This window comes from Corylus avellana, chromosome ca4 (genome assembly GCF_901000735.1).
Source record: "Corylus avellana chromosome ca4, CavTom2PMs-1.0".
Taxonomy (NCBI): Eukaryota; Viridiplantae; Streptophyta; class Magnoliopsida; order Fagales; family Betulaceae; genus Corylus; species Corylus avellana.
This window is the reverse complement of record NC_081544.1, coordinates 4846372-4872991: the sequence shown is the minus strand read 5'-3', so window position 1 is coordinate 4872991 and position 26620 is coordinate 4846372. Positions and strand designations below refer to the sequence as shown.

At 34.0% G+C, this 26620-nt stretch overlaps 3 protein-coding genes across 5 annotated transcripts; 2 read left to right on the top strand and 1 right to left on the bottom strand.

Moving 5' to 3' along the window:
- The first annotated feature begins 1543 nt into the window (after window positions 1-1543).
- LOC132178978 (probable pectin methylesterase CGR2) lies at window positions 1544-8259 on the top strand. 2 transcript variants are annotated; one of them, XM_059591578.1, is made up of 7 exons: window positions 1544-1754; window positions 3002-3146; window positions 3395-3434; window positions 3770-3811; window positions 4766-5140; window positions 6426-6481; window positions 7741-8259. In XM_059591578.1, exons 2-7 carry the CDS (start codon window positions 3024-3026, stop codon window positions 7885-7887), a joined length of 783 nt encoding a protein of 260 aa, XP_059447561.1. In that variant the 5' UTR covers window positions 1544-1754; window positions 3002-3023; the 3' UTR covers window positions 7888-8259. The 2 variants fall into 2 exon arrangements, with proteins under 2 accessions (XP_059447561.1, XP_059447560.1); XM_059591577.1 differs by having other exon boundaries at window positions 1545-1754; window positions 2993-3146.
- A 2910-nt stretch (window positions 8260-11169) lies between these two features.
- On the top strand, window positions 11170-14661 carry LOC132177474 (protein trichome birefringence-like 13). Its single transcript, XM_059589811.1, has 6 exons — window positions 11170-11651; window positions 11789-11966; window positions 12610-12750; window positions 13447-13567; window positions 14064-14198; window positions 14313-14661. Exons 1-6 carry the CDS (start codon window positions 11189-11191, stop codon window positions 14574-14576), a joined length of 1302 nt encoding a protein of 433 aa, XP_059445794.1. The 5' UTR covers window positions 11170-11188; the 3' UTR covers window positions 14577-14661.
- Window positions 14662-15246: 585 nt separating this feature from the next.
- On the bottom strand, window positions 15247-19360 carry LOC132177475 (branched-chain-amino-acid aminotransferase 6-like). 2 transcript variants are annotated; one of them, XM_059589813.1, is made up of 10 exons: window positions 19037-19360; window positions 18681-18747; window positions 18328-18502; window positions 18039-18218; window positions 17360-17491; window positions 17095-17184; window positions 16035-16151; window positions 15793-15888; window positions 15571-15683; window positions 15247-15487 (listed from the first exon to the last, which is right to left on the bottom strand). In XM_059589813.1, the coding sequence occupies exons 2-10, from the start codon at window positions 18725-18727 to the stop codon at window positions 15373-15375; spliced, it is 1065 nt and encodes a 354-aa protein (XP_059445796.1). In that variant the 5' UTR covers window positions 18728-18747; window positions 19037-19360; the 3' UTR covers window positions 15247-15372. The 2 variants fall into 2 exon arrangements, with proteins under 2 accessions (XP_059445796.1, XP_059445795.1); XM_059589812.1 differs by lacking the exon at window positions 19037-19360 and having other exon boundaries at window positions 18681-19027.
- Between the last annotated feature and the right edge of the window lie 7260 nt (window positions 19361-26620).

Sequence of the window (26620 nt, the reverse complement as noted above, 5' to 3'; positions counted from 1 at the left end):
TAACCGCTTAAACGCTTAACCGTATTAACCGCTAACTGCTATAACCGCCTAACGGTTATTGAGTTTACTAACCGTAACTGCTAACCGCTAACCGCCTTTTTATATAATATATTTTTATAATTATAATTATAAAAATATTTATACATATAACATAATCACTTGATCATTAAATCACAATTTGAGTATTAATATATTATCACTATAATCTATATGATTATATCACATGATCAATTGATGATTAAATTATTTGATTATATAATAACAAATTATACATATATAATATGACATAACTCATAACTATACCAATTCAAACTAATACAACAATTAAATATCTAGAGACTTATTTCCAATGTATGTTATAAACTTATAAGTCTATATATGTTATAAGTCTATATAAGTCTACATATGCATATGAATAATATAAATGTATAATATCAATACTTAATCATATGATTCGATGACAATTCAAATACTTTATTCAAGACTTCAAGTGAATCATATTATTAATGTACAATGATGATATGATTCGTATAATATCAAATTAAGTAATTGACATTTGATTAAACAATGACCAATGTGTTACTTATAAACACAATTTAAATATTAATGTATTATCATTATATGTTGTGACAGTTGTCTGAATTTTGAACTATTTTTTATATGTTGTGTTGATTTTTTTTTTTTTTTTAAAAGTTAACCAGTTATGATTTAATATTTAAGGAAATTTTTTTAAAGTACAAGTAAATGTAAATTTTGGGTCAAATATTTTTGATTTTTCAATATGGGCTCTTTTTATAGCAATTGGGCCTAAGAAGACACTAAAAATACAAAAAAAAAAAGTAAAAAAAAAGCCCAAAAAAAAGAAGCCCAAAAAGGTCTCAAAAGCCCTAAAAAAAGCCCAAAACACCCAAAAAGCGAAAAAAAAAACATAATTTTGAAAAAACGGTTAGCGGGCGGTTATCTATTTCACTAACCGCTAGGCGGTTAGCGATTGCGGTTAGTAAAATCTACTAACCGCCTTGACACTCCTAAACAAAACCATTAATAAATAACCCAAACAAAAAACGCTCGTAAAAAAATTACAAAAATAGTTTTCACCGTTGTATCATTAATGTCACATTAGAACAATTTTTCAAAAAAAAAAAGAGACCCCTAAAAACATATTAACAAATAGAGTCATTTTTTCTTTTTCTCCCTTAAAAAAAAAGGCTTCTTCAACTAGTTATCGCAAAGAACTAAGAAGTGGTTTGACCGTCCTTCAAGATAGTCGGTCATCTCAAAACTCCCGAGAATTGGTTGATCCAAGAAGTCCATAGAAAATATATTTTTCTTCAAAATAGATAACATCCCATTGTATTTGGCTTAGGTGATTTTTAAAAAAAATTACAAATTTATTAGTTTTAATTTCAAAATTTTAATGAAAAAGAGAGAATAATTCCTTTAAAAATGAATGGTCCAGATTTGAGGAATAGCAGGTCGGCAACTGGGCACAATCGTGATCCATCGGAAGTAAGGTTATAAAATGCCAATTGTAGATCAACTACGAATTTTAAAAAAGAAACCCCAAATCTTACTATATTTATTTAATAACTTAGCTTTAAAACCCAATTATTTTTTTCTTTAAGCTCTCTCTCTCTCTCTCTCTCTCTCTCTCTCGTTATCTGTTTTAGCGAACACATTTAACACCAATCACAGATCTGGATCGTGCATTAAGAAATCTCTGAGACCTAGCTTCGTGTTCTCGTTGATCCCAGGTAATCTTCCTCTGCAAGTTTTTTTCTTTTCTAATATTTCCAGAGTTTGTTATGTGGATCTGCTTGTATGTTTGGCACAATTGATTTGATGTTGATTTTTTCTGATTAATTCTGGGTAACTTCTTTCATTGAAATTTTTGCAACATCTGAGTTTTTGTTGTTTTAGTCGTTTTGGATATCTGGGTATTGGGATTTCGGCTCTTGTTGGGATAGGAGTGTTACGAATGAGAGAAGTGAGTGTGCTGAATAAGTGAAGTTTTTCTGAGAAACGTGAATGGAAAATAAATATCAAGAAAATGATATATCCCATTGCAAGAAATGGTAGTGAAACGTGGTTTATGCATTGCGCTTGTGGTGTTTGATTAAGTAAATTGGGTGCTAAGTATCTTTGCTATGGGCTATTCGGTCGTGCATTGCCAAGATTTGAGTTCGAGTTTTTTGAAGATTGTGCTGGATGCCATTATGTTAATGGCAGAAGTTGAATGATTACTTCATAACGAGTTAATTGCTTTAATATCATGATGGTGTTGATGGTGATATGTAAGAGAGCATTTATACTGATATGTGTGCAACATATGATTAGGCATCACAAGAAACACAATGATATGCAACAAACAACTTGGAAACGGCTTTCTACATAACAAAAAAAGTAAATAGTAGCATTCTGTATACAACACAGATGCAGACACACACTGCACGCTTGCTCAGGCATAATCCGTTGCCAACTTTTGAGGAAGCAGCTGTACCATTTGATATTTCTGAAAAAAGTGTAGTGAATCTGGAAAGATTACCTCAATGTGGATTATCATGCCGGACAGACTGTTAGAAGTTGGGCCCCCTTTTTTGGCCATAGGGAAGGGATTGACCTTTTTAATGCGTATTTAGTCATAATGGCATGGCCCTAGACACATGATAACTTCATTTACCTGATTTGAACTTATGTCAAGCAATTCCTTTAGCTGATAAGTATATGCTGTCAACTGTACTGTATGTATCCTTTAACATTTGAAATATGTAGTCAGGATTTTATTTTTCTTGATAAGACAGGCCATGAAGCATGAAGCCATGTTTTGCCTTTATGTATAATGGCTATATCTGTTATGAAGCTTAGCTTTGATGAAATAGGATAACAGGAAGTTTTTGGTGTTAGTGAGTAGAAACAGTGAATGAAACATTAAAGGAGATGCCTTTCAAATTTTGAAACACCATTATTGAAAGTTCTTTTCAACTTATGCTAGGACTTGCAGGCTTGTTACCTGTTACATAATTATGTCAAGGAGGCCAGTAAATCCTGCTCGGCGCATTGGTGATGGTGGAAGCATTCCATTTGTGGGTGCGGTGCAGTCCAAATCACGCTCATCACCCCTAATATCTATTGGGCTAGTGATTGTGGTACTTTTCATTGCCATTATGGTCTCCCAATATTATTTTCCTTCTTCAACTCATTATTCTCTAGCAAAAAGTGATGTACAAATGCTATTCACTGCTTAGTGAGAAAATATAGCTGATGCAATTTCTCTTTTTTCTGCCACTTGGTGATGACTGCCTATTCTCAATGCAAGCATGTTCAATATTAATTACTAACTTGGCTGCATTTCTATATGAAGAATATTGATAGAATTGTTCTTTGAAAATTTCAGGGCGCAATTCTTCTTATTGGTTATTCCTATAGTGGTTCAGGTTCGTATGTGGTCTGTGCACTTGAATAATTGGAACAAAGGATGTTTATGAACCCCTCCTTGCTCTCTTTTCTTACCAAACCAACAAATGGTTAAGGCAGTTGGAGATCTAACTGCAGACTCTAGCTCAAGCCTTCCCATGAACTTGAACGTCCTCTGATCACCAACAGAACTAGCAGCTCACATTTCCCAGCTGGGAAAAAAATAATAAAATTACAAAACAGAAAAAAAGAAGGTTCATGAACATTGATAACCTACTTTGCCTTTTGTATCCTAGGTTCTGTTTTACTTCCTTTGATACGTCTTTTGTTCACTTTTTTGGGGTTTGCATGACAGGTGGACCAACCAGTGATATACAAGCATCGAGTAAAATTGAAGGTAAATATGGCATTATCTTGTAATTATTATAGGCTTTTCAATGTATCAAAGATTTTGCTTAGTGAATGAGACGGTCTAGTATATGGCGTATGTGAAGGTTATTGTCCATTTATTCATATTTCTTGGATCCACTGAATTTGCTAATTGTTATCTCTGGCGTAATTTAGAATTTTAGGAGACATGGTCTATCCACAGGATTAATTGACTTCTTAATGACCAAGTTTCTCAAAATGCATCTGCCGAACTTTGAAAAGTTATTTCATCTATTTTTTGTGAAATTTTCCATGAGCATATGTATGACTTGACTTGACTAGTGAGACGCTGTGTCTTTTGTCCTGGGAGGAAGAATAAGGAGTGAAATACAGTAATGGGCCATTGAATGTGAATCTTTTTGAAAGGGAAGGTGTTTTTGCTTAACTTGAAGGTGTTTGTTCTTGCCCTTACTCCTCCCAATCTGTCTTCAAGAATCTTTGAGCTTCTTACTTGGTTTTCTCAATGGTTCTTAGTATCCTGATTTACATGAACACTGATTTTAATTATGAAGAAAATTCCATGGATAACCTGATTTGGTGTTTTCAAAAAATTGACTTAAGGCCTGGTACCTAATTCTAATGAGAAATCTCTCTATAAATGTTTGCGTCCCTTGGGTTGTGATATAGAGTGAAATTCAAACTTTATCGAGTTAGGACAGAAGTAGGCCATAGGTGGTTTTTAAACCATCTATTTATCACTTTTATGTAGATTGTATGTGCTCTCTTTTGGTTTTAGTGGGCACAGTAATGAGTAATTTTAAAATCCATAAATTTTACATGTTAAGTATTACTAATCTGGTGTCAAGAAACTGCTATCTTTGTGGCAGTTGGCTCACTTAGGGTGTAGTACTTTTAGTAATGTGAAATTTTGTGCGATGGAGAAAACTTTTTAATCTAATAAATTTCAAGTTTGAATATGCAGGTGGTATTTCATGTACATTAGAAGTTCAGAGGGCATTACCTATTCTAAAAAAGGCTTATGGTGATAGCATGCATCGGGTGTTGCATGTGGGCCCTGATACCTGTTCAGTGGTATCTAAGTTGTTAAAAGAAGAGGATACTGAAGCCTGGGGTGTGGAACCATACGAATTAGATGATGGTGATGCCAACTGTAAGAGCCTTGTGCGTAAAGGCATTGTCCGTGTGGCTGATATCAAGTTTCGTCTGCCATACAAGGCAAAATCGTTTTCTCTTGTTATAGTGTCAGATGCAGTGGATTACTTGTCCCCAAAGTACCTCAACAAAACCCTTCCAGAGTTGACAAGGGTATCTGCTGATGGTGTTGTTATATTTGCTGGTAATTCCTTGTAAGGCTTATGTGCTTCATATTGTAACACTTTTTTTGCTTATTGAGAACTTAAAATGGCCTAGAAGTTGATGACATAACAGGGCCTGGTTCAGGTGACTTTTATTTGATTAATAGGAGGGCTGATATTTTAAACTAGTTCATTTTTGTGGAATCTATAGGAGAGAAAAATTAGTTAAAAACTTGGCTGCTATTCACTTGTCATCTCATTCTTATTCACAACAAGTAAACTAAGTGAACAATGAAATATGTCATCCCCCCCAAGTCCTCTCTCTCTCTTTTGTTGTCTAATTTTTTTTTTAAAAAAATTAGCAAAGGACTTTAATTCTATGTTCACTTATAATTATGGTTGCTGTGAAGAAGTCAACTGTATAAGAAAATTGAAATGGCAATATGATGTCCCCCCTGTTCATTCTCTTTTGCCATCTTTCCCTTCCCAAAATGCAATTCCTCTCTTACAACAACAATGATCTCATTCATAAAAAAAAAAAAATGATATCCCTGTCCCAGCCTCTACACTTGGGGCTTCTTTGTTACTTCCATAACTTCAGTTAGTTACTTCCTTAACATCAGTTGTTTTCTCAAAGGGCATAACCATTTGGTTGGGTTAGATTTTGTTTAGTTTATAGTTGATTGGTTTTTTCTTTTTCTTTTTCTCCCCCCCACCCCAAATGTTTGTAAATATTTCACAATTCTCAGTCTTGTTGCTCTGAGCTTATGAATTCACTTTCAGCTTTCCAGGATCTGTTTTGAATGCTTCGTACCCTTATGGAGTTTCCCTTGTATTGTTCACTTTCAGCTTATGATTCTAGTTTCCAGGGGCAAATTAAATCAGCATTCTACCCATATGGAGCTTCCCATGTACTGTTTGTAGATGCAATGAGTGCTATCTGGAGATATATTCTAAGAGAAATGCGATACATACTCTCAAGTGCTCACTCCTTGACGTGGCAGTGCAAATCACCAGTCGATGTTATATTTACTTTCATTTGTTTTCTTATCTAATGGTGATTTTCACTGCCACTTTAGGGAGTGAACACTTGGGAGTATGGGTAGCACTCATATCCATTGATCTCTCTCTTATAACCAATGACCTAGCCGGTACTATTTTTTGAGTAGCAAAAGGAATTGACATGGTGTGATACAGGCAAACAACCAAACATATTCATTTACATTAACCAATAGTGCTGCTCTTTTTAATTATTATTTTTGAATTTTATTTACCATGAGATTGATTGAAGTTCTGATATTTTGGTGAACAACCAAACATGTGTAGGTTATCCAGGTCAGCATAGAGCTAAAGTTGCAGAGTTGTCCAAATTTGGCCGTCCTGTAAGTGTTTTTGTACAAATTCTAATTGTTCCTTGGTCATTTTTGTGCAATGTAATTTGGTAATATGTGGGTTTAATTCGAAAAAGATCATGGAATAGAAAAACTGTGCTTCAATAATTGGTGAATTGACGCATTTAAGGTCGATATATCCTATTTGGTTGATAGAGCTGCATTACCCTGAAAGGAATAAAAAAAGTAGCAACTCTGTTTCTCAGATCATTGAAGTAATTTTGATAAACTATGACCGTCATTGTGTTTGGTTTGATAGTGAGATTGAAGCAATGTGAATTATGCAATGACTAGGGAGTACAGTATCCAGAATAGGGACTCTTCTCAACTCAACAAAAAACTGTCCCATCTAATATGGTTTCAGCTATATCAATCCGCGAAAATAGAAAAGAGGGAGTAGTTGATTTCCTTTACCTTTTTACAATATGAATCTCTTTCACTCAAAAAATTTCATCTGCTATTAACTCTTGTGGGACGGAAAGTTTTGATGCCATTTTCTTTATCTACGATTCATTGCACTAAATGCTATTCTAATGAAAACAAACCAGTAATTACTAAACATTTTTTAAGACATCATGGCTATTTTGTTTGAATTTGTATTTAGTGGAATAAAAAAATCCGAAGTAAATTTATGGATCCTCATAGGAAGAAAGAATCTTAACGTCAAAATTAGGGAGTTATAAACAATTGAGTTAATTGCATATAAGGTCACTAGTTTGAATCTCCTCTTCCCATATAAAGTCAAAGTTAACAAATTGAAGTATGAATCCTTGCAATATGTGAGGGAGTTAGATACATTGAAGAGAATAACTTCTATGTGCTTGTGGCACAAATCTATCATTTTGTGCCTTTCAATAAGAGATTGACACTTAAGCTTAGTATGACTTAAGAAGAGAAAACAAATACACTAGATCACATCCAAATCTATTAAAAATTAAAAAAATCTCACCTCATATATATGGATGTAATCTGGTGTGTTTGTTTTCTTTTCTTAAGTTGTACTAAGCTGAGATGTCAATCTCTCATTGAAGGGCACAAAGTGGTGAGTTTGTGCCACAACCCCCTAGAAGCAGCTCTCTATGATGGTTGATGAATTGACCATTTGAACGGTGTTTTTCGAAGATATCTTTAAATCTCTACTTGAATATGTGTATCTTTGTCATGTGATTGTTGTTACTTTGTAGCTTCTTTTAAGAAAATTTACAGCATTGACTTGTAGAAGATAACATGAAAATGTTCATTTTGTGAAGGCCAAATTGCGAAGCTCATCTTGGTGGATAAGATACTTTGTTCAGAATAAGTTAGAAGAGAATGAAGCTGCCTCTAAGAAATTTGAACAGGCCTCAACCAAAAGGTCGTATAAGCCTGCCTGCCAAGTTTTCCACCTCAAATCATAGAGAATTTGAGCATGATGTCTGATGTCCTCACTTTCTGGCTTGCGGGGCGAAACCATTCCTGCAAGTATTTTCAGCACCCAAAGGGTAAGTTCTTTTTCTGTGGAAATTACAGAGCCTAATTTTTTCTTCCAAGTAAGAGACAATAGATCTTCCAATCAATATATTCGTATATTGAGGAGGTTGGGTTGCATGTTATGGCTTCCACCATTATGTATTCATTTAAGGTTTTAGCTCCCTGACACTGGCTTGTTGTGGTTGCAATGATAAATTTGTTAGCTTGTCCAAACTCACTTTTGTTTTAGTAATGGTAAGATAATTATTAGACAAGACTCATCATGATTCTTTAATGACATTTGCAATTGATATGCCTAAGAGTGGGTTGAAAGGAGCTGGACGCTGGGTCAGAGATGAACATGCAGTCCAGAATGGGTTAAGCTGCAGGTTGTAGAGTCTTGAAGTTTCATGTTAAGTGGACCTATTGTTATTATAATTATAATTATAATTATATATATTGTTTTGGTAAACATAACTCATTATTAATTCAATGTATGTGTTGATAATGATTTTGTGATATTAAATGACATATTAAAATATGACATTTGAGATAATATGGGTAGCAAATGGAGTTGTGTATTTCAAGTACTCCTGTAATTATGACATCTATCTTTTAATAGACAGATCTTGTTATTTTTGACCATCATCATCATGTGTTGACATTATCCTGCTCATGATCTTGGAAATTTGTAAACCGTATACTGCTGTGGTGGATCATACTGTAGAGGAGAACGAGCAAAGAGAGTGAAAGAAGCTCTTCCTGATGGGCTTTGAGTCATACAAACAAGTGGGGGTTATTTATTTATTTTAATTTTTTTAATTTTTAATTTTAGTTTTTATATAAAAAATAAAAGAAAAAAAAAAAAAAAAAAACTAATAAGGTCAAATGCTAGTGAACATAAACTTTGGGTGGACACTTATTAATATAACTACCCTTTTCTGACCGATGCTTGACGAAAGAAACTGGGTTCCTTTTTCTAGGCAATCAATGTAACCGAAGTTGAAGTTGAATAGTAGATATGGACTTCGAAGCAAATACAGGTATATGGGTGCGGTTGACGATTTTTGATGACATGCGAATACTCAATACGAGATTAGCGAGTTAAGAGTTTTAGGATTGAAGGGTTTAACTTATGTAATTAAATAGGTTGGATTATAATTGATCTACATAGTCTTATATTTAGAAGCTCTGATGACTGTCATATAAAACACTAGAGGAAGACTTTTACTATAAGGCACTCAAACTTATTTTACATTCGATGATCTTTACAAAAAAGTTGTTAACCTAGATGTGAAAGATAAAACCTCATAAGAAAGTTAAACAACATCCCACAACCGATCGGGATCCCTAGCAATAGCTGGGGAATTGCCCATCAAAAATGGTTGAAATCTTGACCATTGGATCTTATCCAAGAGTTTATACACTGCTACGTGTCCCACTAATTAAAAAATAATAAAATATTACTTAAATTTTAAAAAGAAATAATAAAACAAAATAAGAAAAAGATAGTAAATATACTATCTTTACTGTTGTAAAGATAACTTGTTGTATAAGATAGTTACTTTACTTATGACGAAAGCAAAGTTTTATTATTGTTGCAATCGGCAGATTCTCCTTTTTTACAAATAGTCCATCAAGTTTCTCGCATATTTTTTCTTTCATCGTTCTAGTTGGTTGATAACATCGTGGTATTTTTAAAGGGTGACATCAAACCAATTATAAAGACCTTGGGGTGGCGATCTCTTTCTTTGGTCATTATGTTGTTGGGGCAATTAGGTAAAAGTTGTCAATGATCCGATTGAACAAGGAATTTGATTAGGACAAAGTTCCCACCAAATAAAGTAAACCCTAGCTCCTAGAATATTGGTTAGAATTAGAATGTGTCATAAGAACTCGGTGAGAGAGAAGGAGAGAGTCTGTCCAAAAAAAAAAAAAAGCGTATTTTATTCCACCCGCATTGGGTTGATGTGCAAGTGCATGTCAATCTTCAAATCAGTCATTGTTAAAAAAAAATGGAAAAAGGGTAAAGTCCTCTTAGTTCCTCTCAAACTACCACTCTAATGGCAATCTATCATACAAACTATCAATTGCAACAACTTACTCTCCAAACTACCAAAACAATAATAATGTACCCCTAATTTTAACAAAATGATGAAATTACCCATATTAAAATAAAAACAAAAATACAAAAAATTATAAAACAATTAAAAACAATTAAAAAGCAAATAAAAAGCAAAAAGGGGTGTTGGACCACCCCTGAATGGTTGCTGGACCACCCCTAGGTAATTGGGGATGGTCCGACCACCCACCAGGGGTGGATGGCCACCTTAAAGCGTTTCTGGGGGTTGCTCGGCCATGCCGTTGGCCTCACCCCCAAACCCAAATGGAGGTGGTTTTGACACCTCGAAAAGGGCCAAGGCCACCCCCATTCTAGCCATATGGGGTTGGCTCGACCACCCTTGACTAAATGGGGGTCGAGCCACCCACCAACCCTTTAACTACCCCCAAACTTTTTAACATTTTAATATATTATTTTTAAAATTTTAAATATATTTAATTATTTTTTTCAAATTTTATTGGATATGTTTGTCTTATTGAAAATTTTATAGGGGTAATTGTGTCATTTTACTAGCAGGGGGGGGGGTGTATTATCATTGTTTTGATAGTTTGATGGGTAAATTGTTATAATTGATAGTTTGAAGGAGAAATTGTCATTGATGTTGTAATTTGAGGAGATTAAAATGACTTTACCAAAAAATTAAAAAAAAAAATTAAGAAATGATGAGTGCTATCACGATCGCCTAGGATTGTGCTACTTGTCATATCCCATTGGCCATAACATTGGGTTAATGTGATAGTACTTATTTTTTCTACTACATCTGTTCTTTTTTATTTTATTTATATACATTAGAAAAAAAAAATAGAAAGAGTAATGTTATATATTACAATTTTATCATATTTTGCTGATACGTGAAAAAATGATCAAATAATTGATTGGCAAAAAAGTGAATAAAAATATAATATGTAACATTTTTCAAATAAAAATGAGCATTGTCACATAGTCATGTGAATCATAAGATAAGAGTGAATGCGGCATGGCAAATAAATAATTTCTCTTATCTCTGTTTATTCTTCTTGGAAAGTTGTATTAAAAAAAAAAACTTTTTCAAATATTTTTGGTAGTGCTGAAAAAAGGCCCATAGTTATATTTTATATTATTAAATTTTTTACACTCGAGGTGTATTTATGTTGTTGTGTGCTAACGTGCGCCACTTTCCACCACCTCTCTCCGCCATGGCGGCACGAGACCACCACTATATCCACGCAAAGAAAATTCCTCTCTTCCCACTCCTCTCTCTCCTCTGCTTCGCTTCCATCTTCCTCGTCCTCTCGTTCTCTAGGAAAACCTCCTCCAATCCCTCACACTCCCAACAAACTTTCCGATTTCGACACACCCGGAACCCCGACCCGAATGCAGCCCCCGACTGGTCCTGCGACTACTCGGACGGGGCGTGGATCCGCGACCCTGACCGGACGGGCCCAAGGTACGACGGCACGTGCAAGGAGATATTCAAGGGCTGGAATTGCATCTCCAACAACAAATCCAACGGTCGCGAGCTCACTTCATGGCGGTGGAAGCCCCGGCGCTGTGATCTCCCGCCGTTCGATCCGGTTTCGTTTCTGGAGAAGTACAGGGACACCAGCATCGGTACTCTCTCTCTCTCTCTCTCTCTCAAACGAAGCAGCTAGTTACTTTCTGTTTGGTTGATGAGAAAATGTTGGAAAATGAAAGAAATTGAGTTACAATTGGTGTTTGTGGGAGCTTATGAATGTGGAACAGTGCAGGGTTTGTTGGGGATTCCCTAAATAGAAATATGTTCGTTTCTCTGTTCTGCACTCTCAAAAGCGTGTCCAGTGAAGTGAAGAAGTGGCGGCCAGCTGGTGCTGATCGTGGGTTTACGTTTCTTCGCTATAATCTCACCATCGCGTATCACCGCACGAATCTCTTGGCTCGTTATGGTAGGTAAGATTTTCTGCTTGCTTTTCTGCTCTGCCAAACATGAATTTGATTTGAGAGTACAATTTTTACATCGGTGATGGCTTTTTGTATGAAATTTGTGAAAAAAATAGTAAAGTGATTAAATTTATTCACTTCTTATCTGTTTAAGGTTTTAGAATTACTTGTAATTTTTTCATCGCACGAGTGAAGATGGTTCTGCTTCTGAATTCCCATTTACCTCCTATTTAAATTTAGAAAAAAAGAAAAAGAAAAAAGATTTGGCTTAGGTGCGGTAAAAAACTATAGCTTTAGTTTTTTCTGGAATTAAATTTGAACCGTTGAAAAAATACAGCATATGTGCAGTAGTTCTTTTACAACACCCAACCCAAATCCAAAACAAAAATACCACATGCCAAGCGCCACTTGTTGAGGGAGTCTAGATCCATACTTGTTGAACCCCTCTTATGTTTGAGTTTTTATTTTTTTAAAAATAATAGTCAAGTGATTAAATTAAACTTCTCATTTGCTTATGTTTTTAGGATAACTGATAATTTCAGATGGTATAGGAGAACACAAGAGTTAGTTTGTTTCTCTTAGTTGTTTAGTTGATACCGTGGACATTAAATTCGACATTTTTGGGTTATATTTAGGCTCCTGTTTCATGCAGGTGGTCAGCTAATGCCAATGGTGGTGTGTTGGAATCTCTTGGATATAAAGAAGGCTTTAGAGTTGATGTTGATGTTCCAGAAGGCACATGGGCTGAGACTCCTGCCTTTCATGATATTCTAATCTTTAACACAGGACACTGGTAAATTTATTTTCTTATCCATATGTCATTAGAGTATTGATCATTTCTATGATGTTTGACGCTGCAATGGCTCGACTCGTTGTTCAAGCACTGCTTCTCCCTTTCTCCTCTCCCCGGTCTAACATCTAAAACAAGGTGGCTAACACTTCAATGGTTCGGCTCGTTGGGGCCAATTACATATATGGTGGATAAATGCTGGTCATATGACCATTGAAATTCACCATCACAGGATCAAAGTGCTCATCAGTTGTGCTATTGAATCTTACTGCTCTGCGATCTTAATTATTGAAAAACTTCTGTCATTTGGTTGCATCAAACTCTCTACATTTCTTAAACCAGTTGTGAGGCCGTGCAGCTCATACTTATTACATGACCTTGTTAAATGCAATAAACATCAATCAAGGCTGGACTTGTATAATTTCTTATTTATGGTGTCCTTGTATTTATTGTTGTTTTTGACAATTGGAACATTTTGTATGTTGGAGTAATGCTACTCTTCACTTGTTCATCACACCGACTAGCGTGGCATGTTTTAAGTTGCTTTTCCATGTCAGTCACTTAAAAAAAAAAAAGGGAAAGCCATTTAAGATACGCCACGTTAGGCAATGTAAAATGAGTGTGAAAAGTAGCATTACTTTTTATGGTGTAGGAAGATATTGCTGATCCTTTATTTTGCCTTTTGGTTCTTGTTTATAGGTGGTGGGTTCCTTCAAAATTTGACCCTGTGAAGTCACCCATGCTTTTCTTTGAGAATGGTCAGCCTGTCATACCTCCGGTACCCCCAGATGTTGGCCTGGATATGGTCTTAAAGCACATGGTACAGGATTGAAAATTTTCTTCTGTTTAATTTTCTCTCTAATTGTGAAGAAGAATTAGGCTTACGCTGTTACACATGACAGTTGGTCCAGCCTTCAACTTTATGCTTTCTGCAGGTTTACACATATATACCTAAAGATGTAACTAATGCAGGCTTACATTTCATAGTTTGTGCAGCAACTAGTGATGTAAAAATCCATGGGGCAATTTTTGGGCCTAAAATATTATTTATGTTGGGAAGACAGGGATATGCCATCCTGTGTGCATATAGATGTCTGAGTTTCCTGATTCAAAGTCATCATATTAGCTGTCAAATGGGTCATCAGTTCATTATCATAATTTTACATGACTACCTGATCTTAGAATTCCATGAATATAATAGGAAAAATAGACCAATGAGCACAGATTTTGACAGGATCAGATGTTGCATATGACTCTGCATATCTTCAGTTATCCTGTCAGAATTTTTTCATATAGTACATGTGCTTTCATGATAGGTACCGTTCGTAGAGAAACAAATGCGACCGGATGCGATCAAATTCTTTCGTACACAATCACCTAGACATTTTGAGGGAGGTGACTGGAACCAAGGCGGTTCTTGTCAACGGCTGCAGCCTTTGTTGCCAGAGCAGGTGGTTCAACTTACATTCTAATGTGTCTGAAACTCCTTTCTACATGCTTCTCTTGTTGCACTTCTGTTTTGCAAGACAACATTAAAGGTTTGAAAGTCTTGGTTAATCTTTCAGGTTGAAGAACTCTTCTCTCTGAATAATAATGGAACAAATGTGGAGGCACGCCTAGTGAATCAGCACCTATACAAAGCCCTTAAAGGGTCTGCTTTCCATATTTTGGACATAACCCAGATGAGTGAGTATAGAGCAGATGCCCATCCATCCACTTCTGGCGGAAAGAAGCATGATGATTGTATGCACTGGTGCTTACCAGGAATTACTGATACTTGGAATGACTTGTTCATAGAGCATTTAAATAATATTAAGTTTAGAGATTGATATATTAAATTTGAATCCGAGTTCTAATTTCCCAACTAACTCTTTGAATGATCTTGTCTTTGGAAATTAAGTGGTTTCCATGTTTTATGTTGTTTCTTTCCTTCTAACAATCTTCATTCCTTTTCCTTTCCATTCCTTCACCCCTCTAGCAAAAATATCATTCCAACCAACGGGTGGATCACCATTTTTGCACAAATGATTAACTTTTTGAATTTTCAAGAAATGGATGATGAGTTTCTTAAAAGTCAAATCCCTTTTGGTCTGGTTGTATAGGCTTTTGATTAGAACTTTTTTATTAACCGGAGAAGATCAACCACCATAAAACGGAATAGGATCATCTCCATTTTAAATGAATTGGATAATATCTAATTAGTTATAGTGGAAGGGTATTTTTATCTTTTCACTTTTTAAGGGGACAAAAGTACCCCTTCACTATAAATAATTGGATATTATCCAGTTCATTTGAAATAGAGAGGATCTTAATTCCTATAAAACAGGCTCTGTTTGTTAAAATTCTTCTTTTCAAAATAAAAAATTAACAAATAACACAAAACACCCATAAACCACGAAAACCTTTTTTTCTGTGTCGCATTAGATTACTTTTTCAAACAAAAAACAAATTTTTTTTTTTTTTAAAACACGTTAACAAGCATAACACTCACATAGAAAAAATAATAAACATAGAACTATCCATTCAATGTCTTAAAACCTGATAAACTCCTCAAGTGGAATATTGTGGACAAAATTAAAGAAACAATGACAAACAAAGTTTTATTGTAAATGAGAGGAGAGATGCTCAATCAACTTCGACAGTCCACCCCATCTTGTCCTCAATACGGCCCGTTTGAATCCCAGTTAACATCACATGTATTTTCTGTGACACCATTTCAACTCCAATTTTGTATTCAACCCTGCATAGACGTGACCAATAAATCAAAACAATCCCCATATATAATAATAACAATTTATGAAACTAAACTCAATTGGTAGTTACCTTTTATTGTGACAGGTGACACTAGTAACGGGAGTTACAACCACAGCAGTTCCTGTACAGAAAAGTTCATCAGCTTCAAGCAAATCCTCCACCGGGATTACACGTTCCTCGACCTAATCCAATTGAAACATTGTCAATTAATTCTTGGCAATCACTTTTGCATTTTGTAAATTTAATACCTAATTAAGGAGGATATAGATCATAGTAGATCTTAATGATCACCTGGTAACCAAAAGAAAGGGCAATCTCAATGATACTCTTTCGAGTGATTCCAGGCAGAATAGTTCCATGTGTTGCTGGGGTCGAAATAACATTACCCTACAATATTAGATAGAAAATGTAAATTTAATCAATACTCTACTTATAGGACCCCATCTTCTCTTTCTCTGATCATTCCTGGTATTTGGGATTAGGGTTCCTATGGCTCCAATCAGATACAATATAAAAAATCTAATACGTCATACCTTGACAATGAAAATATTACATGCTGAAACTTCCTCAATATTTTTCCCTGTCAGTGCATCTAGGAATAGGACATCAGAGAATCCTTTGGCCTTTGCTTGAGTCACTACTTTGTAAACCTGCAGAATAATTAAGAGGGTACGTACACTTTGCATGATTGATCAATTTGTTAAATGTGGTAAGTTCTAAATAGTTTCTTGAGCAAAAGACCAAGTGCAAGACACAAATAGTTGTCATTTTATTGTTGTATTTTGTTCTGGATCTAGAAAATGGTGATATGTTCTATGCTGGGTGTTGATCTCATGGGAGACAACCTATTGAAGGAGCAAAAAGGCGTTGAAAATCCATGCAATGGTGCCTCTTCACAATGGGTGCATCTCTTTTGATAGTTGCATATATATATATATATATATATATATATATATATATATATGTTAAGCAAATAAACTCATTGAAACTGTTGAGGAGAAATATGTCCCCGTGGGTCCCACCTACTTATATTTAATTATCAATATGCCATCACCTACTCTCAAGGAGACATGTGTCCACCTTGGATGCACTTAGGAGTAAAAGGAGAAAGGTCTCCCTTTTTCCGGGACTCTCTTTCCAAAGGCCTCTAAAAGGACCTCTCTATCTCACGTCTCTCTCTCTTAGAGACTCTTCTTTCTCCCTCGCTTCTCTCTCTTTCATATATCCCACTGTGCACATACAAATTAATGGATGTTAGAGACATATTACCATTATATATTTTTATCCACATATAAGATGTTAACTTAAGTATCAGAGAGTCTTCGGCCCCAGCTGGGAACCCTCTGACCATGCTCTTGTTTTGCAAGAACACTATAGATGTACATGAATTCCACTCATAGCTCAATCATGAAGAAAAATGGCTGGCTAGCAATTTCTCGGACCAAAAATCGCATCAACAGAAACAATTGTTTATGTTTACCATAAACAAACTTGAGGTTATAATTAATGAGGGTGCAGACTATTATGGTGTGATCATCCTCATAAAATAGTTTAGAATTTTTTAAACAATAGCTTTAAAGAAGTTATAGTTACCGGTGAGTAGTTGGTGACGGCCTTGATGCCTCCAGTTCCACCGGGAGTAGCACGATGGAACTTATCTTCAACAACCAAGTTTAAGAGGCCCTATTTTACAGAAAAATCAACTTTCAGATTAATAGTACTTGTTAAAAAAAGAGATGATTTTCACTACTATTACATCATCTAGTTATATGACAATCTTAAATAGTCGACTGAGTAACATTATTCTTTATGGAAATACTTACTTTTGCTCTATTAGCATATATAGCCAATTACCCACCTTATGATAATTTCCAACAGGAACTACATATATGAGGAATGTATACTCTGGTGCTGGCCCCACGCCCAGATGAGGTCCACTTCCAAAGAGCAATGGCCTAATATAGAGCGACCCTTTCCCTGGGGGAGGTACCTGCAGTTTTATCAAACACAAACTTCTAAACATCCAAAATGTTCATGAATTGCATTAAGAAGCAAAAGGGGTGGTGAGTCAGCAAGGGAGGACAAGTCAGGGCTGTCAAGTGCATGCGTCCATTTGTCTAGGTAGGTGTTCGGACATTTTGAGATTTGCTCGGACAGGTTGATATTTTCCCAACTAAATTGCCATCAATCTAGACAGTTAATTAATGGGAATTTGCTTTTTAAGTAGGCCGCTTCGACCCAATTCTTCTCCTTGTTTTTCATCCATTAGAATTAATAGCGAGAAAGATCCTAATAACTCCCTTTCCCTCATTACTGAACAGAAGAAAAAAATATATATGCAGGGTGATAGACAAGAAGGAAAGGGGTGGTGAATATATATATATATATATATATATATATATAACCTGTTAAAGTAATGATTAAGTGATTAAATTTACTTCTTCTTATTGGCTTATGTTAAAGTAATGATTAAGTGATTAATTTACCTCTTCCTATCAGTTTAAGCTTTTGGGACAAATAATGGTGATTTAACATACCCAATGCTTGTTGGCAAGGACTGTTTGTTTTACAGCCTCAACAAATTGTTCAACAGATGGCGATGGCATGCACAGTCTCTCTGCACCCCTCTTCATGCGTTGAGCATTTTGTTCTGGTCGAAACAGCAAAACATCACAACCATCTTCCTTCCTGTATGCCTTTAGACCTTCGAACAACCCCTAAAGACATCATCGTATCCGTATCATGTATATTAAGGATTTTTTTTTTTTTGGTATGTGCTAAGTATAAACCAATGAAGTAGTGTTAGGATATATGCTGCTGCTTTACCTGTCCATAGTTTAAGATTCCGGCAGATGGGCTCATCTCAATGTTCCCATATGGAACTAAGTTTCCATGACTAAAATTCTCCTCTTCACAGCATTTCATCACGTACATGTAATCTGTTGGAACTAGATCAAATCCAAGTTCATCCCAGTTGAAGTTCGCATATTTTTCAGCACCACTTTTGTTTTTATTTCAATCAAAAACAAAAGAAAAAAAAATGTTACAAATGGAGAAAATAAATGATGGATAGCTGTTGGAAGCAAATAGTTTTAACTTTAATTTCAGCAGAAACCGAAATTCTTACCAAATTTTCTCAACTTATCTACATGATTTTAACTGGACGCTGTTCATATTACCTGTTACCCTTGGTTTGGAAGGTTGTTTGCCCAGAGGTTTGTGCCATGGATGCAAAATTAGCCCCACCTGCAATCAAGAAAATGTTCAATCAAGACTAGATTCTTTATATTAATATTCTAACACTTGATCTCCTTCACGTGCTTATACTCTTCCTCGGATCTGGCTTCTATGCGGTAGTGAAAACTACCGCATAGAAGCGGTAGTTCCAAAACTGCACCGTTTGGATAAAACGGTGCAGTTTTGAAAAGTGAATAAATAGGATTTTTTTAAAAAATAATAAAAAACTATTTAGAAATTAAAAAATATAAAAAAAATTAAAAATAAAAAGCAAAGGGGTGGCCCCTTGGCTTGTTGCCTGTTGGTGTCGGTGGATGGCGATGAGGCTGTGTTTGAGGAAGAAGCGGTTGCGGTGTGGGATTGTTGGGTTTGTGGGTTGGTTGGGCTTGATTCGGCCAACTGGGTCTACTGTTTTTGCTGCGTTGTTGTTGCAGATGGCAAAAGCTTCCACTGCCCAGTATACCTAGGCCTCTTTGGATTCACAGCCTCAAATTGCTGCTCACTCGGAACATAGAATGAAGCGACAATTGGTGGAGAGTGATGGCGTTGTTGTTGTTGTTGTCTTGTTTCTATCGATTCCTCAAGTGGGTCTTTGGGAGAAGATGAAATTTGTTGCTGTGGTGGCGGTGGTGGCCGCCCTTTTGTTTTTAATTGTTTTAATATTTATAGTTTTTAATAATTAGTTTTTTTTTTATTTTTTTATTTTTTATATTTTTTAATTTCTAAATAGTTTTTTATTATTTTAAAAAAAAATCCTATTTATTCACTTTCCTAAACTGCACCGTTTTTATCCAAACGGTGCAGTTTTGGAACTACAGCTTCTATGCGGTAGTGATAGGAGTGCAAAGGCGGTTACGGTTAACGGTTAGTGGTAATAACCGCTAACCATAACCGCCGTAGCGGTTAGTAGATTTTACTAACCGCAACCGCTAACCGCTAGCGGTTAGCAAAATAGATAACTGTCCGCTAATCGTTTTTTTAAAATTGGGCTTCTTTTTGGGCTTTCTTTAGGGCTTTTTGGGCTTATTTTTTGGGCTTTTTTTTACCCTCATTTTTTTTCTTGAATTTTTAATATCTTCTTGGGCCCAATTGCTATAAAAAGAGCCCATATTGAAAAATCAAAAATATTTGACCCAAAATTTACATTAATTTACTTGTAATTAAAAAACTTTCCTTAAATATTAAATCATAACCGGTTAACTTTTTTTTTTTTTTTTTAAAAAAAAAATTTAACACAACATACAAAAAAAAGTTCAGAATTCAGACAACTGTCATAACATATAAAAAAATATATAAAAAAAGTTCAACACAAAGCATATAAAATAAGTTCAAATAAAACATTAAATGATACAAATAAAACATTAAAACTTCATCAATGGTTAATTTGTAACAATTTTTTTAAAATTGTTACAAATGGTTCAAAAAATTCAAAATTGTTTAAAAAATGGTTTTTTTTTTTTTCTTTCAAAAAATGGTTAAATTTCTTTTTCTAAAAAATGTTCAAAAAATACATGAATACTTCAATTGTGATTATAAGTAACACATTGTTGAATCTAATGTCAATTACTTAATTTGATATTATATAATCATATAGTCTCATTAAATTATATGATATGATTCATATGATTAATTATTTAAATTCTTATCATATTTACTTATAATCTCTTTTCTTTGAATTGAACTTAATATCTAATGGTAAATGGTAATGTTCAAACTCCTAAATCCTAAATTCCTAAAGTATCTAATAATGCTTTAATTAAATTGTAGATTTGTAGTTATAAGTAATATATTGTTTAATTCAATTGAATCAATTGTGATTATCATTGTACATGAATCATATGATTAATTTGTAGACTTATGACTTATGAGTTATGTCATATTATATATGTATTATTTATTATTATATAATCATATGATTTAATGATCAAGTCATCATGTGATATAATCATATCAATTATAGTGATAATATATAAATTACTAAAATTATAATTATAATACATTAGTACTTAAATTATGTTTATAAGTAACACATTGGTCATTGTTTAATCCAATGTCAATTACTTAATTTGATATTATACGAATCATATCATCATTGTACATTAATAATATGATTCACTTGAAGTCTTGAATAAAGTATTTGAATTGTCATCGAATCATATGATTAAGTATTGATATTATACATTTATATTATTCATATAGATATGTAGACTTATATAGACTTATAAGTTTATAACATACATTAGAAATAAGTCTCTAGATATTTAATTGTTGTATTAGTATGAATTGGTATACTTATGAGTTATGTCATATTATATATGTATAATTTATTATTATATAATCAAATGATTTAATGATCAATTGATCATGTGATATAATCATATAAATTATAGTGATAATATATTAATACTCAAATTGTGATTTAATTATTTTAAAAAAAAAAATTGTGATTTAATGATCAAGTGATTATGTTATATGTATAAATATTTTTATAATTATAATTATAAAAAAAATATGTTATATGTGCTGCCAAGCTACGTTAGCGTTACGCTAAGTAGACCAGTTGAATCGCTAACCGCTAATCGCTAAGCGGTTATAGCGGTTAATGCAGTTAAGCGGTTAGACGGTTAGGCGGTTAGAAACCGCCCGCCTTTGCACCCGTAGGTAGTGAAAGCCTGATCCCTCTTCCTCAATAAGTGAGACATAATTACACAAAATATTTAATCGATGTGAGATCGTCAGAATTTTTTAATATAAAATAAATGCAAAATTGGCCTAGCTGCAGCCAAGAAAACACGCAGTCAGTACTCATGTCATGAAATCTCACATGGGATTGAAGTACATGCACGTGCGTAATGGTAATTAATTACTTTGGTTAATTATTTCGAAAGATGCTTGTCTGCAGACCACAGGCTAGGGGCCGAATCAGGATTTTGTACTTGAGTCCCAACCCTTATATATATATATATATATATATATATACTAGTGGGGATAGCATGTGCTTGGTTCTCGGTGTTAGGATATGAGAAAAAGTTAATTTACATAGCACACAGAATTATTCAGTTGTAAAAATTGGTCTATTTTCGTTTGGTAGCTCTTCAACAGTAGTAATGTTGAATCTTTGGCATGATCCTTCACGTCCATCAATCAGTGTAACTCTTAGCCGAATAATGAATTGTTGCTTTGAAAAAAGTCTTGCAAGGCTTTCTATATCAGTAATGCCCTTTTACTTACAGGAGAATAAAAGTAAGATAAGTTTGATGAATCATAAAAACAAAGAGGAAAATTCATGTTGCAAAGGTTCGACGAGAAGTGGAAGGTATTTGTTGGTACTATGAAAAAAGTGGAAGATATTGATAACTTACATTCATAATATTGAGTAACAAAAACATTTTTTGAGCTATGACAATTTTAATTTTGATTTTTTTTAATACCTCAGTGCTGTATTACATTAATTTATTTGCTGAGCATTGCAAGGACTTTTTTGCATCTTCGCCAAACAAAGATGCGACTAACAAACTAGTTGCATCATGTAATTCCACATGTACACGACATCTAAAATCATATCATAAAACATAGAAGAAAAAAAAAAATAGGGATATGATGTTAAAAGTATAAAATTTGTTCATTTTATATTTCCAAGTTAAAGAAAAGTCATGTAGAAGTAGATTGTCCATACTGTGGTTGTGCAACAACATTTGTTTTCATGCAATTTAGACAAACAAATGTTTCATTAACTTCTACACATGTAGTTTTGCTACATTTGTTGCCGGCCATGTAACAAAAATGTTGTTGCAAGTTGTTGACAATGATTTTTGCTTTGACCCAAAAGATGAAGTGCTGCATTCATTGTTTATTGGAGCTTATAATTTTAATGCAATTGTTTTTTGCAATAAGATAAATATAGAAAGTTGATTATATATGAGTTTGTAAGAAATGATGTGTAAGATTTTTATACAACTCATCATGGACCAATAGCTTAGACTTTTCTTTTGTTTACTGATGCTGCTTTTAAATTTCAGCATTCCAATTCATTTCGCTGAAAATTTAAGCATTATTGGAGAATCTACTCATTATCTTCCTTTCTGAATAAGTGACCCATGCTTTGTTTCCTTATTTTCTTTTAAATTTTTATTCATTCTTTTCTTCATTTTTATTTTGTTCTCTCTCAAATCCTGATATATGTAAAAAAAAAAAAAAAAAGGTTGGGAACAAACAGCATGAGACATTAGGAAAAGGAGAAAAGAAATAAAAGCAAAAGAGAAAAGAAACAAAAGCAAGTGATTGAGTCATTTGTTTAGGTGAGTAAGTTTGAAAAATGGGGAAAGAAGAAGAAATAAGGAGATGAGTAAGTTTAGTATATAATATAGGTGTGTTGTACGTTGAATGTGAGGTGAATTTTGTGTTAAAAAAAAAAAAAACGGATAAGTCATGTGAAAGTGGATATGTCGGAAATAGGGATCTGCTCACTAACTCTATATATACAATTATTAATAATTGCCTAGTATCTATCTAAATAACATGCATAGACCACTATGTTGCTGCATATGTATATGGAATCATCATACATCTTATTACAGAAAAGTTTGAAGATACTCATATTACAAGTTCTCTCTCTTAGGTCTTGCAAGATAGATATTCTTATTGTGCTGTAAATATAAGAGCTTAAAAAGTATTTCCAGACATGATATGTATGCTAGTTCTTTCAAAAACATGCTGTACCCCTTGAGGACAATTGATGGATATAGCATATGAAGCTGATACAAATTACTACATCTATGTTTTCCTTGCAAATTTTGAATAAAATTTACCAGTAACCAAATAAAAAATATAATATATGAAGCTGCCATGAATACAGAATAAATTAAAAAAAATATTTGGCACTTGTTTTTCAAATTTACTATTCATTGAGCCAACAAAAAAATTGAGCAGCATTCTCAAAATTTACAATTTTAAAAAAGAAATTACTTTTAGAAAAATATCCAGCAATACAAAATCACCAACATGAGGAAGCAAAACCCAGCAGTACCTAATCACTAAACATGAGGAAGCAATATGCAACAACAACTCTTTAATTTGTTTCTCAGCTTCTCTCTATCTCAAGATCTCACTCTCCGCTCGTTTCTCTCGATCTTACCTCTCTGCTCTGGACAATCAAAGAAACAGCCAAGAAAAAAAATTAAACAAAACCCATCAAATTTATCAAATTTCACATAGGAAAAATCGAAAATTTAACTGTAAAAGTCATACTCTAATCTCTTTGATATACCTCTATTTCACAAACAAAACTCAATGAAAGAATTGTCAAAAACCCACCAAACTCAAGAAACCCAGAGAGCACAACATAAATTAAACCCTCAACTACAAATGAAAGAAATTGAGATAATATAGAAACAATCCAGAGTTTCTCCTCAACCACAACTGCATAATTTGCAAGGTTCCGTCTAGTCCAACAACTCTTAATAGACTTTCAAAAGCTTAGTTGCAGCAGCATCAAGCTCCTTAACTGGCTTTGGAGAAAACAATGTCACTGGTTTAGGAAGCAAAAGCGTGGGCTTCTTGATCTTTATTCTTTCATGATTTCTACCCATTGATGAGATTGAATCAGAACTCTCGCTGTCAGGAACTGCATCCTTGGATGAATAAGATGCTTCAAGGTTTATTTCCATGGATTCCCAATTTATTCCAAAAAAAAAAAAAAACCCGAAGCTAAGAAATTGCCATCAAACACATAAGCCTGGATCTTCCCCTTGGGGTTCTGAAACTCATAGAATGCATCGTCAGCATTTTCTCTATTAATTGGGTATTGAATAGAGTAAAGCAATTGTACAAAGACATTGTCCCATAGATTCATTTGTTATTAACTCATTAGCAACAATATGTTTGTTCTCACAATATCAAACCTAGTGAAGTCATTGAAAATTAGCACTTACGAAACTCACTTCTGATTCATATCACACATACTCCATAAATTTTTTTTTTTTTTTAAAAAAAACCCATACTCATCGTTGACCCACACACACACGGAACACTCACAAAAAAGAAATTCCCACAAAACTCAATCCAAAAATCACCTAAGCAAAATACTACCAATTAGCATGATTTATGTGCTTAATAATCACCGGGTATAACGTAATTATAATATAAAATAAAAATTGAGAAACAACTCACCGTCTTCATAACATTCTTCTTAGATCTCCGTAAAGCATTTCTTTGTTGAAGCACCATGACTTTGGAGGCAGAGAAATCATCAGTCTTTGCCAGCTTTGAGCTCCTCCAGTCATCTTCAAAGGTGCCAGGAGATCTCTCCTGCTTGAGGAACCCAGCTTTGTACCATTTCTACTTTGTCTCAGGATCTAAAGCAAGAGAAGAAAAATTTGTCTCTGAACCCATTAACTCATCCAAACTCACCGCCCCAAAATCCATCTAGAAAAGCCCACCAAAAACTCACAAAATTACCAAGCTGAGGAAATGGAACATTGGATTGTTGGATAAAAAAGATAGAGACTTGAGGGGTTGGGTGGAGGTGGAGTGGCATCGCAATTTTCTCAAAAAAAAAAAAAAAAAAAAAAAATCTACTCTTGTACTCTTGACAAGAAATAAAAGAAAAAAAAATTTGCTCCACCTTTTCTCCTCCATTTCTTCTCTGAGTCGTCGATTTTCTTTTTTAACTCATTTCTCCTCCATTCCTTCTCTGAATACAAAATCAGTTTAGGTAGATTTTGTTTTTACTTCTGTACACTTCTGCAAGTGAAAAAAAAAAAATTGCTTTTCTTTCTTGCCCATTCCTTCTAAATCGCCAATTTCTTGCCCATTTCTTTTGAATCTCCCATTAATCTTGCCCATTTCTGAAGCTTCCTTCATAAAAGACCAAAAAATCTCTCAAAAAGTTTGACTCTTTACCTACTCAGGGGGCAAAATGGTAATTTAAATATAAAAGACAAAGGAAAAAATATAAAAAAGCCCCCAAATTACCAGCCGTTTTCGATTTAGCCCTCTAATGTTTCAAAAGTGATAAAGTAGCTCCCCAAATTACCAAACTATTGCATTTTGGTCACTCCGTTAGTCAAAACCGTCAGTTTGGACGGAAACTACAAAACGACATCGTTTTGTTGGGGGGCTACTTTATCACTTTCTGAACATTAGGGGGCTAAAATAAAAATAGCTGGTAGTTTAGGGGCCTTTTTTATATTTTTTTTCAATTTTTTTCTTTTTTCATAAAAGGGCATTGTAGTAACTTACCCATAACAAAACGACGTCGTTTTGCAATTTCCATCCAAACTGACGGTTTTGACTAACGGAGTGGCCAAAATGCAATAGTTTGGTAGTTGTGGGGGGCTACTTTATCACTTTTGAAACATTAGGGGGTTAAATCGAAAACGGCTGGTAGTTTAGGGAGCTTTTTTATATTTTTCCCAAAGACAAAAATATCCAGACAACTTTTTAAATTCATTAGATTCAGGAAGGGCAAGTTAGTAGTTTCACAATCTAAAGAAATGTCAAAAGACAAAAATAACATTATCTAACTAAATCATTATGAACAAAGAGTAAGAATAAAATAGTAAATTTAAGTAAAAGACAAAAATATCTAGAGAACTTTTTAAATTCATTAGATTCAGGAAGGGCAAATTAGTAGTTTTACAATCTAAAGAAATGTCAAAAGACAAAAATAACCTCATCTAATTAAATCATGATGAACAAAGAGTAAGGAACTAAGGATAAAATTAAGGGTTAAATACTCCAAAAGCCCTTGTGGTTTCACAACTTTATTTTTTCCCCCCTGGGTTTCATTTTTATCACAGGAGGTCCTTGTGGTTTTGATAAGTGACCAAATTAGTCCATCCGTTAGTGGACCGTTAAACTGACACGTGGACCAATCAGACGT